Source organism: Diadema setosum, chromosome 5 (genome assembly GCF_964275005.1).
Source record: "Diadema setosum chromosome 5, eeDiaSeto1, whole genome shotgun sequence".
In the NCBI taxonomy this organism is placed as follows: domain Eukaryota; kingdom Metazoa; phylum Echinodermata; class Echinoidea; order Diadematoida; family Diadematidae; genus Diadema; species Diadema setosum.
The window spans coordinates 35,404,610-35,423,684 of NC_092689.1; the positions used below are offsets into that span (position 1 = coordinate 35,404,610).

Consider the following 19,075-nt stretch of genomic DNA (forward strand, 5'->3'; position numbering starts at 1 on the left):
CATATATGGTAAAATGTGAAACTTTGTATGACCCCTCTTCCTTCGAAGTTTTATCGCAATTGAAGCCTAGAGTAAAGAGTTATTGAAGTTTTTGTAGCATTATGCACAGACGACGGACGGACAGACGCCGCAGGCGATCCTCTCCCCGCACCACCGGTAGGCTCTAAAAAAAGCAAAATGCATCATATGTTTCAAGGTCGGAATCAAGTTCTCATCCCTTTGTGACAGGACAACAAGTCTTAAGTTTCGGAAAAGCAAGATTTTCAGTCCACTATCATAGCTGTTGTAAGATTGTTGTAAATAATGAGGAACTGCAGAGATCTGAACAAATTTAGGGAAACATCATTATCACATACAAAACACTAGTTGTAGGTTCTACCAACAAAAAGGGCAGCCTTGATCAGATTCGCTATCACGGGGCAATGAAGTATATTCGATATCACTGGGGGCATCGGCTGAGATAACTCTTGGATATTCACAGGTTTAAAAGTTGTGAGTGAACTTTGAGTTGAAAATGAGACAATGAGCAGAAGCCATCAAAATTTAAATCCATGACGTCAAGGTTCGAATAGCATTAGGATATCTAAATGAGTCATCTTACTGTGATGCCTTTGATTTGATGTATCACAGACATGACAGAAACTATTTGAGAGAAAATAAAGACTGCTTCAAACCTTGAGTCAATGTCCAAACTCGAAAATTGTATTGCTGACATTAATATTCTGAATGCAGTCAAATGTTCTATGACTTCAGGATCTTCAAGTACAATGGATGAGTTCAATTAAGAATTATTGTGTGTCTTTACTTGAGAAAATAAACGTTCATCCATCATAAAGAACATCTGAAAAAAATCAATCAGAAACAAACAACAGAGAAGGTTTAATTTGTGAAGTAACATCGGGCATGCATGAAAGAGATTTTGTGTAAAGTGAGAAATTTTTAGGTAAATCTGCATATAAGTGATATTTAGGACCAACATGAAGAAAGTGGTGTCAAAGGTCTGGCAACAAATAGCCACCATATTGAGAAGGAAGGTAAGTCTTGGCCTTCGATCCTTCGCGACATATTGATGGGAGCTGATATGACGTGAAGTGTACAGGTGGTAGAGGCAGAACTGGCAGAGTGGTGGACGCTCCAAGATGATGCAATAGATTTATAGTCCGATTGCCGTCAGATCAATGGATCTCTGACGTCTCATGCGTCACCTATTTGTTCCCCGTGCGTTTTGTAATGTGGGCAAGCAGTTCATATTTGTTTCTCATGCGTTTGCGCACATTCAACTGTCCTGTACAAAATCGCCCAAGGTGCATTGTTGCTTCGTTTTGTTCGACCCCTAAACGGTGCATGTACGCTCCTCTAAAACGGAAACTTTGCACTTTGTCCAACGGATTGACGATTTGAACAACGGATGGGCAAAATATTGCCCGTTTCTTGTACGCTGGGCCTAACCGGCAAAGTGTGACAGGGGCTTAAAGATATAAAAATCGCGAAAGTTATACTCATCTATAAAAGTGAAACTGAGGAAGGTATGTCAAATTTTTGCCCTATATCTATTTCCCCTTATTTTTCAAAGTTCTCGAAAGATGTGTTTTTGATCAAGTCATAGCATACTTAGAAAAGGACAATAATGTATTCTAAGACCAGGCGTCCACTAGGGCGCGGACAAGACGCGGAAAGCAACTTTAGTAATTCCGCACTCATTCGGCAACCTCTCGGCACGTTCTTGAAAGAGTCCTTCGGGAGAGAGAAAAATTTCCGCGTCCAAATTTTGATCAAGACCAAAATTTGGAGGCGGAAAAGAACTTCCAGACACATTCGGCAACTTGTCGTGAGAACATCGTCAGGACATCCCGCCTTTCCGCAACCCTTCCGCCCTTCCGCACACGCTCCTGGAAGAATCCTGCGTTGCTGGTAGCTTCGTGAATGAAAGCGGAAGGCAGCCGGAATGTTTTAGGACAGCCCGGTGCCGATACGGATCGAAAAATACAAGCGCGCGGAGACGCTGCGGACATGTGTGGTCAAGACACGAAAGAGTCAACAGATTCCTACGAGCAAAAGGATTTTTAAGGAGAAATATCAATACAGCATTATGCCTATGAAACATAAAAACACAAAGAAGGTGAGGGGTGAGGTCCCCATCCTAGCCCCGCAGATGAACCTCTCTTCCTCTGATGAGGAACAGGTAGGGCCTATATGTCAGCATTTCCCGGCGTCCAATGAAGAAAGCAAAGCAGAAGGCAGTGGATACTTTGTCAACAGTAGTTAGGAAGAAGAGGAAGCAGCTTCGTCTCCTCCGAGTTAACTTTTTTTGTTCTTTTCAGAAATCATATTCATTTGAGGGATTGTAGTTGTCATTACGGAGAACATCGTTTTGTTCGTTTCAAATGTAACTGCCAAGCTAAAAATCTACAAAAGTGGAACTACAGGTCATAGTCGTTTTTTTTTTTTTTAATACTTAGGCCTATGTCAAAGTACTAAGTTCTAAGCTTTAAAAATAACTAACTTATTAGAATTGGACCATCCAGGGTCCTAACCCATTCAAGGGGACCAGGAATAGTGCTATCTGAGCATCTCTCACAGCTTGTATTTGAAGCAATAAGGCAAAGTGAATTTCGGCTAGTGTGACCGCCATGATGGCAGGCAGTTAAATGAGAAAAAGTCGGCAACCCAGTTTATAACATTGCTCTATTATACTTTCCGCATATCTAACTTATGTTGTCGGCTAGTCTTCCTGATTGTCCTCGTTCAAGATTTAACCACTCTAATCCTAGTTTATGTCCGCGCGCTGTATGGCAACGATTAGCATATTCCGGAGTATTTCGCGCTCTTCCCGAGTGATTCCTAGGACACTCCTAGAAATGTCCGCAGTCAGTCCGCGGAGATTCCTATAGGAATGTCTCGGGACAAGCCGATTCGCACACTATTTCCGCGTCTGACGCGGACAGCATGCAAAAATGACAGAATTTGCTTTTTCAACCCATCCTAGGCTTGTCCGCGCCCTAGTGGACGTCAGCCCTTATAAAAAACGGACGACCAATTTGGATTTATACCAAGGTATTCTGAATCTTTTGCATTAGTTGACTTTCTCTATACAGTACTGAATGCTTTAGAAGAAAATAAATAACAATTGGGTTATTTTTTAGATCTCAGTAAGGCTTTCAACTCACTTAATCACTGCATTTTTTAAGATAAACTCTACTGCTTTGGCATGAGAGGTGTTGTACATAAATGGTTTCAAAGTTATTTGAATAGTCGTAAACAGTATGTATCAAACAACAGTCATACCTCTAATCAAATGACTGTCGAGTGTGGTGTCCCACAAGGGTCTATATTAGGCCTTTTGTTATTCATTCTCTATATCAATGACATATGCAATGTGTATGACCGTTTAAAGTTGATTTTATATGCAGACGACACCAGTGTGTTCATGTCTGATTCTGGCATTCCAATGTTACAATTTACAAATGAATTACAAAAGTTGGTGTATTGGATAGAAATAAATGAACTTGTTCCTAACATAAATAACTATGATATTTTCCAATAAGAAAATAACTAATGACCGTGTTTTTATCCAAATTAACATTTGAATTAAACATGTTCCATATGTAAAAGTTTTGGGTGTAATAACTGATGAAAATTTGTTTTGGAACCAGCACACTGATGTTGTCTGCAACGAGCTTTCAAAAAATATTGGTTTATTGTATGTAGAGTTCATTCATATCCCCCAGAAGTTTTTATTATTACTATACAATTCTTTAATTTTGCCCTTTCTGAATTATTCTATACAAATCTGGGCAAACTGCAGTGAACAAAAAATGTCGAGGCTTTTCAAATTACAAAAGAAAGCAATCCGAATCATTTCTCGTAGTGATTACCATGCACATGTAAAGCCAGTATTTGATCGTCTGAAAGTTCTTAACATGCATAATAATATATATGCATATCAATGTCCAATATCTATGTACTCATATTATGCTCCCTGTATTGTCCATTTTAAGCTTAATAGCTGGGTGTATACATGTGCAACAAGAAATATTTTTAACATCATTTGCCTTTTGTACGATTAAATTCACATCAAAAGTCAATATTTTATAGTGGACCAAAAATTTGGAATGAACTACTAGTACCAGATAATATTATGATAAAATCAAGCCAGACTCTCACAATTTTTAAAATTCATTTGTGTTCCACACAATCTTAAGAATAATTATATCATAGAAATTGTTAAATTTAAGATAAACATTTTTGGTTAAAGTGTGAATTTTTGTTGTGTGTGTGTAATTGTGTGTGCGTTTGTATGTCAGCATATACATACATTTTTTTCTATGATTTTGATGTTAATATGTTGTCTACTCGGTACATACTACACAGTGTATCATGACTTGGCTTCATATAAGGCTCTGCTCTCCTGTCAAGTTCCTAATGCTTCATAATTTCGATGTTTACGTTTTGTACTTTTATCTGTCGTAGACATGTCATTAGCTTTTGTGTATATTTAACAACATGTACCTGCATGTACCCGTATTTCATTTTGTGTATTTTTTTTCTTTGTTTGTTTGTATTGTTTTTATGAAGTATTGAATAAACTAATAGTATGTGCTAAATGCTACAGAGCATGTCTTCATCTGGTAGGCAATGTGTACACCACCTTTATCATGTCACAGTGACAAAGTGCTTTGAAACATATAGTCATCTCCAAAGGGAGTTAATGTTTTTGCCAGCATTCAATTGCTTGTTGGCTTTTCTGTTAACAAATCACTTATTTCATATCATTAAAAACTATGAACTTATTAAAATTTATGAACATAATTTTGTTAAACTTTCAGGAAAGGTCTGTTGTGTTAAAAGGTACAAGTGAGAGGTTTTTCGGTGGTGATCCAGATCATGTTCATGCTCCAATTTTTGACTGTAAGAGTGGCACTTTCAGGATTTTTACAGTCACAGTTCTATGGTATGAGTGTCTCTATGGCCTTGGTGGAGGCTAGCACTCTCAGAATTCTTCTAACTGCTTGTAATTTGTTCAAATTTTCATATTACATAATCTGTTGGCTTTATGTACTGGTATTATCTATGCATCTATACGTCTAATCATTAATTCATTCACTCACTCACTCACTGATGCACTCATTCATTCATTCATTCACTCTTTTACCCATGTATTGATTCACATACCTTTTACTTATTAATTTCATACCTTTCTCTTCAGGATAACTTCCAATCACAAACTTGCAGTGCTGTAAAAGTGGAAATTTGTGCACAATTATTCTTTGCACTCAGCTGGATAAGATGAACTGTGCATGTTTCTACTTTCATGGTCAGTCGTGTTAATTGAGCAAGCACTTCCAACAACTCATTGCTGCAATGGCATTTAAGGGCGTTGGCAGCCCATACTATGGTAAGTGATAACTGGTCCATATTTAGACAGCAAATTCCCCTGCGCTACAGGACTAGCTAATGTGAAGAAAACTACAAATAACAAAGCAATCACACTGCTCACATATACACGTACCTATTTTGATATCGAAGATGTAAAGTAATATATCACATAACAAGCGAATCATTTTTATCTTTTTATTGCCCTGTATTAATGTTGCACAAAATGTGTTAAGAATTCCACCTTTACAGTACATAATTATCAACAAATGCCCAGTTTCTCCTTCAGCATCTTTCCAAACACACAATACAGAAATGGTATGACTCATTTATAAACAACACAGCAGACAAATAGCTCATCTTTTTATCTTCCCCCGTATGAAATCTTCAGAGTATTTAATGAACCACTCATGCTTGCTGCTATGAAGAGCTAAAGATGTTTCTTTGCCCCAAATATTGTTTGCAGTATTTAAAATTGATATAACTAAAAGAAAATAATCATACACATATGTTGCATAGATTCATGTAGATGAAAAAAAAAATCTATGAAAGTACTGCAAAATATATTAGACCCATTAAGCAACATGAACATAAACATGAATGTGTATGAAATCTCTTGGTAATACCAGATTATATCACATGTAAGGAAAAAAAATGTAATTATGAAAGCAAACATTTGAGCTCTACCAAAGACAATGAATGCAGTAATATTGTAACAAGGACAGCTTAGACCATGCACGGCCATAGTAGAAATTTTGATTCTTGTTTTTATATGATTCAATTCTTCATAATGAGATGCCACCTTTATCTCTATTTGTGAGACATTTCATCATTCTTTATTGTCACTTAAAAAACCCCAACTAAACAAAACAAAAATTATATGCCCATAAAGCAGGGCTCCATATTAGCAGCGGCCCGAAGCACTAGAAATTGATTACAGGCCACCAAATTTCCAAAAAGGCTATCTTCTGGTGGCCCACTGGAGCACTTCAGGGCCACTACATTTCTGTTTGGGCCACCAAAATCTCAGATATAACAAGAAATGAAACCCAAATATAAATGTAGTTGAGTGAATGCACCCATAATACTAGAACAAATAATCCGTTCGAAAGTTCAAAAATTTTTGATGTTTTGGAGCTGGATGACAAGATTACTATAACAAGTCACATACGTGTAATATGGAAAATGATATAAAGAAAACATTTCTTCACTTTTCTGGCATAATGAAAGAGCACTGGACTTACCTCTTTCAGAAAGCAGGGGGAATGATATTACCTTTGACATATCGTCGCTGGGGCAACAAAACCTCGTATCTACGAAATGTCAAACTTTCAGGAGAGCAAAAAAATATGGCAGCCAAAGCACTGTATCAAATGGAAGAGCCTTTCTTTTGAAATGCCATGGTGGCTTCATTTTTTAGGTAAGACAGCTAGGATTTGGACAGGACATAACTGATTGTCTGACCATTTTTCACCAAAATTTCAGATATGAGGTCTTGTCGCCACAGCGACAATATGTCATTAACAAGTCAAGGGAACGTGTACTTTTCATATTAAATGATATCTTGTGGAATTTTCGTTATTTTCTTTACATCATTTTCTATGTAGTATTATGATGTCATAATCTGTAGTAGTCTTCTCATCCAGTGGTGATGGCACCAAAACTTTAAAAATTCTCAATCTCAATTTTCAATCGTAATGCGCTAGATGAATCCAGTTTCCATTCACTACATGAAGCAGCCATGTTTTTTTTTTTTTTTTCTCCAAAAACACATCAAAGTGTAGACATGATGTAAAATCTACTTTTGAATTAACAGATCTCTTTTTGAGTCTTCAACATGATCAAGAACCATACATAATTACAAGCCTTCATGATGAGCACAGTCATTTACTTTATGAAAATTAGTTCGTCTATAGTACTCAAAAGCTGTGTTCTGTGACTCCCATTATTCCTGTCTTATCCTCATTTAGTATGGGGCAGGGTGGGGGTAGGGAGAAATGATAGAAACAGTGATGTGCTAATTAAAGTTTACTGGTAAAAGTTGAGGTAACTGGTCCTTTTGACTGTGCACAAGCTTCTACAAAAGCCACATACATACACATCTATAACACAGCTCCACAATTAAATGCTCTTAAAAATAATGTTGTAGAAAGAGTTTGCTTTTTACAAATCCTTGACATTAAGAGACAATAACTATGCCCCTGTAAGGAACAGAAAACAGGGAAAAAATGTGAAAGAAGCATGATCTGGTCAGATTGTCACATATACCATGACAAAATACAGCACCACGACTAATAATGATAATTTCTTGCTAAGTGGACATAAAGGAAGCAATAGATGCTCGCTAGCTAGCAGCTGCGGGACCAACAGCTTGACATCTCTTCAAAAGGACTATCGAGTGAGGCTGAAGTGCCTGTCCAGGGGGGCAAAAACCATTGCAGCCAAGGAACTCGAACCAGGAACCGTAAGATTGACGGTCTGTGGTTCTAACCACTGAGCTACAAAAAGCTCCTCATATGATATTACCATACCAAATACCTGTAGAGACACAGTACATCTTAAATGTGATTCAACTGGGGCTGTTTGTAATTTTAATCAGGGTTTGGGTTCTATCATTGTAGCATCAAAGCATGACGTCAAAGTGCACTGATCCCTCTCAAAGCAAGCAAAAACGGAAAGAACAGAAACATAAACACACACACACATACACACACACACGAAACAAAACAGACTACTTAATGTGATTCGACTGGGGCTGTTTGTAATTTTAATCAGGGTTTGGATTCTAATCATTGTAGCATCACAGCATGATGTCAAAGTGCACTGATCCCTCTAAAAGGAAGCAAAAACAGAAAAAATAGAAACATAAACACACATACATACACACATACAAAAAGAAAACAGGCTACTGTGCTTGGTCATTGGTTGTGGCAAGACGTAATCAGTCCAACAATATTGTGATCACGTGCAGGTTCTTGTGCTCCTTTTCTCGTTGATCCACGGGAGAAACTGCGTAACCTCGGCGTAGACGCCCGGAGCATTTGGCTGGGCACATCCATAGCCCCAGCTTGTCACACCGACCACCTTCCAGATGCCCTCCTTCTCGCACACCAGTGGGCCGCCGCTGTCCCCGTCGCAGGAGTCAACGCCGCCCTGCAGGAAACCTGCACAGAACATCTGTGGCGTCAGCTTGTTGCCATAAACGTTGGGTCTTCGGCACGTGGATCGCGGCAGAAGGGGCACGCGTGCCTCTTGCAGCGTGTTCGGGTACGAATCGCCTGCATAGAGGTAAATATAGTAGAAACGTTCTGATAGTAGACACTTTTTTGGATACCATACACTGCACCTAGACTTGACTTTGCCTATTAATTTGTACCACCCGTTTTCTTGGTAATGCAGCCCTTTATGTCCCAATAGGCACTTACCTTTGGCATAGTATGCTTTTTCTTAAGCATTCAGATAATAAGGCAGTCAGGCAGAACATGCATAAACATGTACAGCTGTATTAAGTTTCATGATGATACCTTCAGCCACTTCTGAAATATGGAAGAAGTGCAATTTAGCACTCTCACTTGACCTTTCCCTTTTTGGCAAAAAAAACAACAACTTCCTCAAGAATCTCTATAGTGTAATACATGTATATACTATTAAGAAAAATCCTACAAGCATTGCATAAATACGAGGGAAAGGGTGAAATTTTGAGGAGTTGACCTTGACCTTCACCCCCTGACCTTTGACTAAGTGACCCCCAAATTCCTATTATAATCACTGTCAGTCAGTACATGCATATGTCTTAAGTTCTATGAAAATACCTTGAACCATTCATGAGATGTGGAGAAAAAAGTGAAATTTTAACAAATCTACTTGACCTTTGACCTTTGGCCTCATGACCCAAAACTCTCTCTAAAGAATATTTATTGGGTAGTACATGTATACACTAAATTTCAAGCAATTACCTTCTGGCATTGCACAGATACAGGGGAAATAGTGAGATTTTGAGCATTTGACCTTGACCTTTGACCTTGAGCATCTGCACCAAAAAGTTGTTAAGCACAACTTCACCCACTTACATGTATACATACACATGCCAAGTTTCATTAGGATACCTCAAACATATTTTTAGTTATGCTGTCCACAAAATTGATTACGGATGGATGGAAGGACAGACAGGGAAGGACAGACGGACGGAAGGAAGGACGGACAACCCGAAAACAAAATGCCTCCGGCGACACTTCCTGGTAGAGGCGTGAAAAGAAGGTTCTGAGGCATTACCAACTGCTACAGTTGTGTCATGATTGAGAAATTTATTCAAGAGATAAATAGAGTATGGCAGCATGAACTAAACCCGGATACCCCTCTCCTCTAGCACCCCGACTGGGTCAGTGGGCAGCAGGGTTGACATTATCAAATGCTATTGGCATGAAAGGAGAGCATTCCCACCTAAGTTGCCCCATCCTGATATCCAGCACTGGTGGTTTGGTTGGAACTCTCCCTCCGATGGCAGACACGCTGGTGTCACGTGCTGAGTGATGACGGCGGGACGATTGAGCCGCAGCAGGGCGATGTCGTTGTTGGTGGTGCGCGAGTCGTAGTCGGCGTGCTTGTACAGGCACTCGATGTCAAACTCCTGCTCCGAACCCTCGTCGATTCTCTGATTGTGCTCCCCGAGCCGGACTTTAAACGACCGCTTTCCATACCTGTTGGGAGGAAGAGGGAAACCTACAGATAAACATGCATATAGGTGAGGTACACAAACTTCTGCTACATACTGCTCCAGAACTTGGGACAGAAGATGAGGTTATCACGAATGCTTTAGTCCCTCAGCTGAAACGTCTGCAATTTGAGTAACTGTATATCTTCAACCACTGACAAAGATTCCTGGCAATCTCTGACGATATGTGCTCACACTTTTTTATTTGGGTTTCCTGTTTGTTCATGTCTGGGTTGTTGTTTTTTCGTGGGTGTGTTCTAGTTGCTATTTTTCTCTTTTCTTTTTGATAATGAAAATTTTCATTTTAACCCCTCCCCCAACTTGTGATGTGATACACTGCAACCGAGCTTACCTCTGGAAGCAGTGGGCAGCAGAGAGAACGTGGTACTCGTCAACGAGAGTGCCGCCGCAGTAATGGCCGCTGCCCTTCAGCACGAGCTGGGCCTGCCAGGGCCAGTTGCCCCGCTTGGCGTTGGTTCCCCCAATGATTCTTGCCATGATGTTGCCGTTCTCGATGCCCCGTATCCCGCAGACAGTGGCTGGTGAAATAAAAGAGATTCAATGGGTTAATCCATGACATTAACAACAGCAACAACAACCAATCATTAATTGAAACAAAGCCACCACAAAGCTCAGTGTTTCACATAGAGTAAACTTGATATCCTCTTGCTGAGACCTCCAAAAATTTTGATAGGATTCCATTTTTTGATCAGTTAACGTTGAACTCAAAACCCTATAAAATCTGCAACAAGTTTTGAATTTTATTCTTAACAGTCTTTTCACAGCATTCTGTGGTAAACTTCTCCACCAGTTCACATTTCTTGATCTTTATTTTTTTGCCCATCCATGATGATTTTTATTGTCCTGTTAAGGACCAGAAAGAAACATACAAAGACTCAATCCAACTTCAATGATCTGGTCAGGTTAGAACCAGTGGGAACCCAGATGAGAGACCCTTGCTGCATTAGTCATATGATTGCATCATGACCAATCATTGACAGCATTCATGTAGACTATTTGATATAACTAGAAACTGATACACGCAAGAATAACAATGGTACACTGTCCTCTGTTAAAGCCAGATGCAAAGTTTTAGAACAGCTGGCAGCCAAACAGAAAGCTGTTCAAGTGTGACGCAATCTGTGACATGAATACCAACATTGCCACACAGGCACCATCAGCAGTGGGCATCGAGGACTTGACAGAAATAGGCAGTGCAGGCCAGAACTTACGGGTCTCGCCGCAACTGACGCCGACATCCTCGTTGTGCCGACAGTTGTGCCTGCCCACGCCCTGCGGGATGGCGCACTGGCGGAGTGAGGGCTCCATCCCGTCGCACGTCACGTCGTCCAGCCAGATTCGACCGGTGCCCTCTCCAAAGGATGCCTGTGGGAAGAGTCTGACGTCGCCGCTGGTGGAAGGAGGTCGAGGAGAAGAGACTCAACAGCATTGAGGTAAGAAATGGTACAAGATAATAGGGTTAAAAAAAAAAAAAAACTTGGGGCAACTTAACACCCATCTGCCACTGTGATCTGCCAGTAAGATGTACTAAGCATTGTTTGGTCCTAAAAAGACTACACTATGATTGCTGTGTGAAGAGATTTTCAGAAAAGGTGCCAGTTATCCCTAGCAAGCCCTCGCAACATATGGCCCTGCTTAGAGTTGTAAAAGCTGAAGGCAACCAGTAGACAAAAATGTCCCACTAGATTCAACATCAAGATTGCTGTCTGAATTGGCAAAAACGGATCAAAATGGGATTACACCCTTCCATTAATTTCAGAACTCTGTGAATGCTACATCGGGACAACATATTAACTACCATGATTTCATATTTAATATAAACATTTACTTGAGATACATGACATGACAGCATCTTTAAAAAAAAAAATCACATGCTTTCCTTAAAATCATGATACTGGCCACCTAACAACCCACCCACTGGTTTGTGAACAAAATTACCATGAAATTCATTTTAAGCAACTACAACCGATTTTCCCCTCTAGGGCATTACTACTATACTATGTACACTTATTGTACTAAGGCTACAATAATTTGATGTGAAGGATACAATTCATTTATTGCGATTTCATGAAAAGTAAAGAAATTTAAAGATTTTGCAAAGGCCAGTTGGAGCTTTGCAAGGTGACAAAATCATCATCTCTTCCCATTTGCATTTGTGGCTAGTCCTAATATCCCTATAAATTTAAAAGCCTATAACTTTGTCTTGTTATCTTAATAAGGGTTGATTCTAATGAAAACCCCAACATTCTGTTCAGCTTGTTATATTTCATTCGTTTAAGCAGGCATGAAACCCGGTGTGAAATTACCCTTTCATCCTGAAAATATGTGTTGACTTACGCAATGTTGAGCTGATTACACACAACCCTGGCTGCCTCGATGGTGAAGTAGTCGTCACAAACTGTGCCCCATTCATTGTTGATGAAAACTTCCACCCTACCTGACTTCGAGTCACGGCCGCCGACCAGTCGCACCGGCCATGTTTCCGTTTCTGTGACTTCAAGGGAAAAAGGAAAATTAAACACATTTACTAAAACAAGGTGGTAGTAGTATGATTTAATCACAAAGTAAAAAAAGGGCAAAAATGATTAGATTGTATCAGTCAGGAGAATCTTACAACTATCCAATCTGTCTTGATTTGGATTAGTGCCATAACAGAAGAAAAAAACAAACAAACAAACGAAAAACACGAGTACAGATCTTGCCAATATTTTAGAAAATGGGTGCTCATCTGAATGCACGAATTAAATCCTGAATATTGCAAATACAACGTGTAAAACTGTTCATGCCAATTAAAATGGAGCAAACCATCACATTTGAAAATATCCATCACTTCACCCTGCTCATACCTTGTCCATATCCAATCATTTTACCTTTCCATTACAGTGCATTAATATGATTTCATTGTCTTCTTTGATGCAACATACACATATGCAGATGCTCCATGACCAATGAAATACTTCTATAGAGGGTCAGTCTGATATAAGTTGGAATTTGACAACAGACATCCAGAGAATATAAAGCTTCAAACTAGGACTTTAGTCTGTTGTCCTTGACTAGTTTGCAATAGGGCATTCTTATAACTACAGAGTGTTGGATATGAGTTAAAACACTATTTTCAGGTGAACCATCGGTATGCACAGAACAAATAGAGCATACTTCTGCCAACTGAGGCATACAGCAGAAACCATCGATCGGGTAGCTCTTAAACTACCAGAGCAGCTTTTTGGAAGAGATGGATTAACCACAAAATTTTGTGGAGGGAAATCACCCAAATGCACCATCACCACAAGCAAATAATAATGTTATTTTTTTCCATTTTGTCTTGAGTGTGTCTTACGTCCCATACAATTGAATGCAATTTTCGTCTGCTTTTCTTACGTTGCTGCTTTTTTTGTTGCTTAGAATTCAACTAAAAGTGTATAAAATTTCAAAATTCTACTGATTTGCAATCACTAGAGATATACACCATATATTTAGCCAGTCTACAAATTTTTGGGAAATGGGGCTTCCCAAGAATTTCGCGAGTGGTTAAATTCACAATCATGGAGTACTGTACTGAGAAAAGAAAAAAAAGGTATACTTGTGCATCACATTCATATTGGGATAAGAGTCATCTCAGCCACCCATAAGAGGATATCCCATAATACATCTAAAACACTGTCCTGCACATGGCACCTATGTGGTGACACCGGGAACTGTACAGTAAGTGTTAAAGTCTTCCCCACCCACCCAATCCCCCCCCCCCAACAAAAAAAATCTCTATATATAATACGCGAAGTTGTTGTTGTTGTCGCGGCCTTATGTATTTCCTGTTTTATTGCGGCGTTGCTGGATTGTCTATCTCCTCCCGAGCTGTCGGCTCCGGGCAGCTGCGACCGGTGCCGTCGGCCGCAGGAGGGTATCCTGCATCGAATAGCGTGGGTTTCGTCCCCGCTCCGCCTCCGTGTCGACGTAGAGGACGAAAAAGAAAAATTAATTAGATAGATGCATAATGCATTTTTGTGCGTGACGAAAGAGCTGAGCGTTTTAATATTCACCAATCCTGCGCTGGACTTGATTTCTCGAGAGTGCATCTTTTAGCTTGCAGAGACAGTGGGATATAAAGATGATGGGTGCAGCGAAATCTCTGACATCTTCCGGCGGACACGCATGCACGCACACAATGTACTCTCGGGTGGGTACGGTATGCCAGTGTGTGGCCTGCGCCTGTGTATGTATTGACAATGGTTACACGAAACACTATCTGCTTGCGCGTGATATGGACTCTCATATGGTATAATACACGGCGTGGTCATACAAGGGCATTTACGTACAGTGACGTTCGGCATTGGCATTGGCGTGCCCTAATGAAAACAACGAATGCTGTTATTTTATTGTATTTTGCACGACTGCAGGATACTATGCAGCTCATTTAGTTTACTCTCAAGTCGGTTATCATTGTACTCAGACTGTTTAGGACGGCTATATATCCACTTAAATTTTGTCCTTGCCGATTGTATCCTTAGAATTTTAGATTACACGCGCCGCTGTCCATTTGTTTACTGCAGAGCTGCTGTAAACATGAATATTCATAAGATGATCAAGTGGACATAGAGGAAACCCTCGCTTTGCCGACCGCCTTTTCTTCTTTTTTTTTTTGAATTTCTAAGTGGAAGTAAAATGGGTTGTTCTATGGTCCATCACACCAAGTTTTGGTGATAAAAATAAAAAAGAGGGAGCAAATGAAGACAAAAATAATTTTCTTTCTCCCATAACGTGGGAAAAGAGTTAAAGAAAAAATACGAGGCCCTGAGATCCATGGATTGCAACAGGTGCCTACTTATTAAACCTAATGACTATAATATGATCTCCCCCTCCACAAATAATAATGGAGATTATAGTGGTAATATAATAATAATGATAATAATAATAATAATAATAATAATAATAATAATAATAATAATAATAATAATAATAATAATAACAATAACAATAATATAATAATAATAATGGTAATGATAATAAAATAATCATAATAATAATGGTAATATTCATAACAATAATAACAATAATGATGATAAAATGTACCTGTGTCTGAAGCACATAAATGGGTGGTTCTATGATCTATCAAACCAAGGTTTAGTGATAAAAAAAAAAAGAAAAAAAAAGAGAGCAAATGAAGACGAAAATATTTTATTTCTCTCAGCACAATAGCAACAATAGTCCTGCTCAGCACAAGATTACGTATGTTAGTGCAGCGAAGCAGTTTTGGACAGTTTGCGCAGGACTGTCTTCAGAAAAGGCTTTTTATCAAGAGCAGAAAAATGGGGGAAACAGATTTTTACAATTCTTAACAAATTAACATTTCCGCCTCCCTATGTTGATCATCCTATATTATGACTCTACTCTCTCCTCTCCCCTAAATAATACTAATAATGTTAGTAATAATAAAAATGATAATAACAATAACAATAATACACTGAAATAATGATAATAAGAGAATAGGCCAATGCAAATGAATGGGGAGGGGTGCTATGATCCATAACTAAGAGTGGGCGGAAGAGACGCAATGTTTCAATTATAAAATATCAATGATAATGAAGCAATTTGAAATAAGTAACCTTGAGAGTAACCTTGACATGACGGATAAAAAGATTCACTATCCTTGACCGATAAACTTTTTTTCTTAATTCCCTTGAGTCATCGCCATGTCAATGAATTACATAAAATAATAATGAAACCGAATGACTATGATCTCCCCCCCCTCAAAATAATGATGATAATAATAATAATCGTAATCATAATCATAATCAATTATCATAATGATAATAAAAACAATAAACAGTATCAATGAGATAAACAGGCGGTTCTAGATCCATCAACCCAAGTTTTGATTATGAAAACAGAAATGAGGGAGCAAATGAAGACGAAAATATTCTTTGTGTATTTCTTCTCTCATAACGTGGTTGAAGAAATATTAAAGAAAGAATACGAAGCCCTGAGACCCGTGGATTTCCACGGGTTTCTTATACTTATAAAGCCTAATGACTATGATCACAATAATAAAATAACAGTAGGGGCATAATAACAATAATAATATGATAATAATAATGATGATGTTTAGTCTGAAGCAGATAAACGGATGGTTCTATGATATATCAAACCAAGTTTTGGTGATTAAAAACAAAATGAGGGAGCAATTGAAGACGAAAATATTATATTTTTCTCTCATAACGTGGGAAAAGAAATAGGAATTAAAAAAAAAATGCGATGCCTTGACCCTCGGGTGCCTGCATGGATGCAAGAGCAGGGGGTATAATTAATATCAAAGTCATAGTGTCAATAGTATCTCCCCGTTCAGACGGGAAGAATCTGTGGGCAGAACTTTCGGAGAATCTCATAAGCGTTTTTTGGTGATTTTTCCCTAAATGTTTGTTTGTTTGTTTGTTTGTTTGTTTGTTTGTTTGTTCTGCGAGGGCGAAAATGTGAGTGGGGGGATGGTGGTCATGGGTAGAAGAGAGCACAAGTGACGAAAGAATGAGAAAACTTTTCTTTTTATTTCATCAATAAAAATGTGCAAAATCGTATATATGACAGAAAAAAATAAAACCCCTCAGACCCGTGGATTTCCACGGGTGCTGCTAGTATATATTTCTCATTCACTCATTCTTTCAGAAGACCAAACACATCATTCAATAATTCAATACATGTCAGCATTTCACATCTGATAAAATAAAAAAAATTTGAGTCCCCTTCTCTGAAAAATCACTCCCTTTTTTTGAGCAGTGCATGAAAATGGTCTTACACATATAATTTACCCCCTCCTCTCCCCCCCCCCCCCAAAAAAAAAAAAAAAAAAAATGCCTCGGGTGACACTTCGTGGCAGAGGTATTAAAAAAACACCTGGATTTTCATTTTTTTCAATTATTCTCCCCAAACAAATGAATGAGATATTCAGCAGGCATTATCATTGTTCACATACAATCTATATTGTGAATACACACACTCACACACACTAAATATCTGAATGATTGGAAGTGGTGATCGATTACACGCATCCACCGCATAGGACGTGCACTTCCTTTTTTTCGTATCACTGACGGACATTGATTTCTCGAGCGAAGAGCAGATAATTGCTAAAGAATTGAGAGACCTTTTATATCTAGTTTTCTCTGTTGACAAAGTAAGTATTCAGCTCCAAACTGTACTTTGACTTCTGCACTGTATTATGATTCTATAAGAAGATATCAGGCAGAACAGGGTTCCCATTTACAAAACGTCACAATATAAATGCATTTATAACGAGTACTCGCAAGCAGTGTTATTGCTGTAGGCCTATGCTGAACATCGCACAGTCATATTACACACAGTGTATACACCAACGGCTCGCAGGTACTATTTGAGTTACAACCGGGAACAACTAAAACAACTTTGTTCTATAGGACCATATACAGCTAGGGCAATTGACGGCAGAAAGAAAATGTTGGGGTAAGTCAAAGTTGATGGACTATCTCGAGCTCAATTATTGTGTAATAATCAATTTTTCCTTATGATATTTGTTCTTTTTCATGGGGGGGAGGGGAGGGTGAGGAATTTATACATGCTGCTTCTAGTTACTGCCATTTTATCTCAGTCCCTCGAAGCTTATGTAATGCATTCAATGATTGATTTTCAATCTGCTCATATAACTTTGGAGAGTAATCAGCATTGATGATGATTGAAAGGACAATTGTATGTCTTTACTATGTTAAAATAGACAGTGAAAATCAACTGCACTGAAATATTCACACATATAGAGGAGAAAATTTACTCACACAGCTCTCTAATTCGTCTCTCTCTCTCTCTTGTTTTCAACACAAATGGGAAATTTTGCCTCTTTTAGGAGAAATGCCGTCACTAACACCACTGACATACCAGGCGGAACTTATGGACCGAGGAGTGAGGGAAACTGACCCCAGGTAAAAATGAAACATCCACCAATGCTATTAACCCGTTGAGGACGAGCCCCGAGTATACTCGGGCAGGTGTCTATGGGAAATGCGTGTTGAAGCAAAATCAGTCCGTCCTCAACGGGTTAAAGTTGCCAACTATAATGTGGTATCTCATGCATAGATCAAGAAGTAACAACTAGCAGAGAAGTGACCATTCTGATAAATGTTTGACATTATAATATGTGACTCTGCACCACAAAACAAACAAAAAGTCGCCAGATATGGATTTTTAGTTAAGAGTACATTATGAAACACCAGACTTTAAGCTTTAAAATGATGTATAACTCAATTCAAATGGACTCTCCTAACCAATCTTAATATTGGAAAGAAAGGACACACTCTGGAAAGTGTGAACTGAGAAAACGGGCTCTGAAGTACAGGGTGTATTCAAGCGTTTAATCTTTACCAAGCTATGCTGGCTGTGAGATGAATTGAAAAACAAAAAACAAACAACAAAACAGGATGTTGACCACTGGAGCAACAACAATGAACAGATTATCAGATTAAACTGAAATTGAGCATGCTTCATTAGCACATGAGATGATCAATACCAACTTTCAATGCAGTAGCATTATTCTCTCTAAAGTTATTGGAGTTGAAAGTGAAGTGTATGGACAAGGTTTTTGAGAAACGGGAATAGGGTTCTATGAGAAACAACTAATCACACTATTCTACCAAAAAGCGTTCGAGAAAAACTGCTGAAAACACAAGTTCCTGTCAGTTTTATGATCCCAAACTTTAACATAATATAGACAAAGACTTGCTCTTTCAGAAAAAATGAAGAACTCAAGATTGGTTAGGTTGACCCATTTCACCGATTTTCAGTCCTCACACAAAATCACTATATGCGACTTTTTGTTCGTTTTGTGGTGCACGGTCACATATAATACTTATTATAAAATGGGGTTTAGAACCTCTGCAATCTGATTGGTCAATTGTCATGCATTGATTTTAACTGATCCACACTGAGCCATGCGTCCAGTGAAATCCAAACGGATGG

At 38.7% G+C, this 19,075-nt stretch overlaps 1 protein-coding gene across 1 annotated transcript in view; it reads right to left on the bottom strand.

Moving 5' to 3' along the window:
- Positions 1-8,239: 8,239 nt before the first annotated feature.
- The window catches only part of LOC140228878 (apolipoprotein(a)-like), a 56,766-nt gene continuing 45,930 nt past the window's right edge, over positions 8,240-19,075 (bottom strand). The window contains exons 21-25 of the mRNA XM_072309147.1: positions 12,443-12,599; positions 11,317-11,495; positions 10,437-10,623; positions 9,814-10,070; positions 8,240-8,651 (exon numbers count right to left, since the gene is read on the bottom strand). Of these exons, the coding sequence (XP_072165248.1) occupies positions 8,335-8,651; positions 9,814-10,070; positions 10,437-10,623; positions 11,317-11,495; positions 12,443-12,599 (1,097 nt within the window). The 3' untranslated portion in view covers positions 8,240-8,334. The remainder of the gene's footprint in view (positions 8,652-9,813; positions 10,071-10,436; positions 10,624-11,316; positions 11,496-12,442; positions 12,600-19,075) is intronic.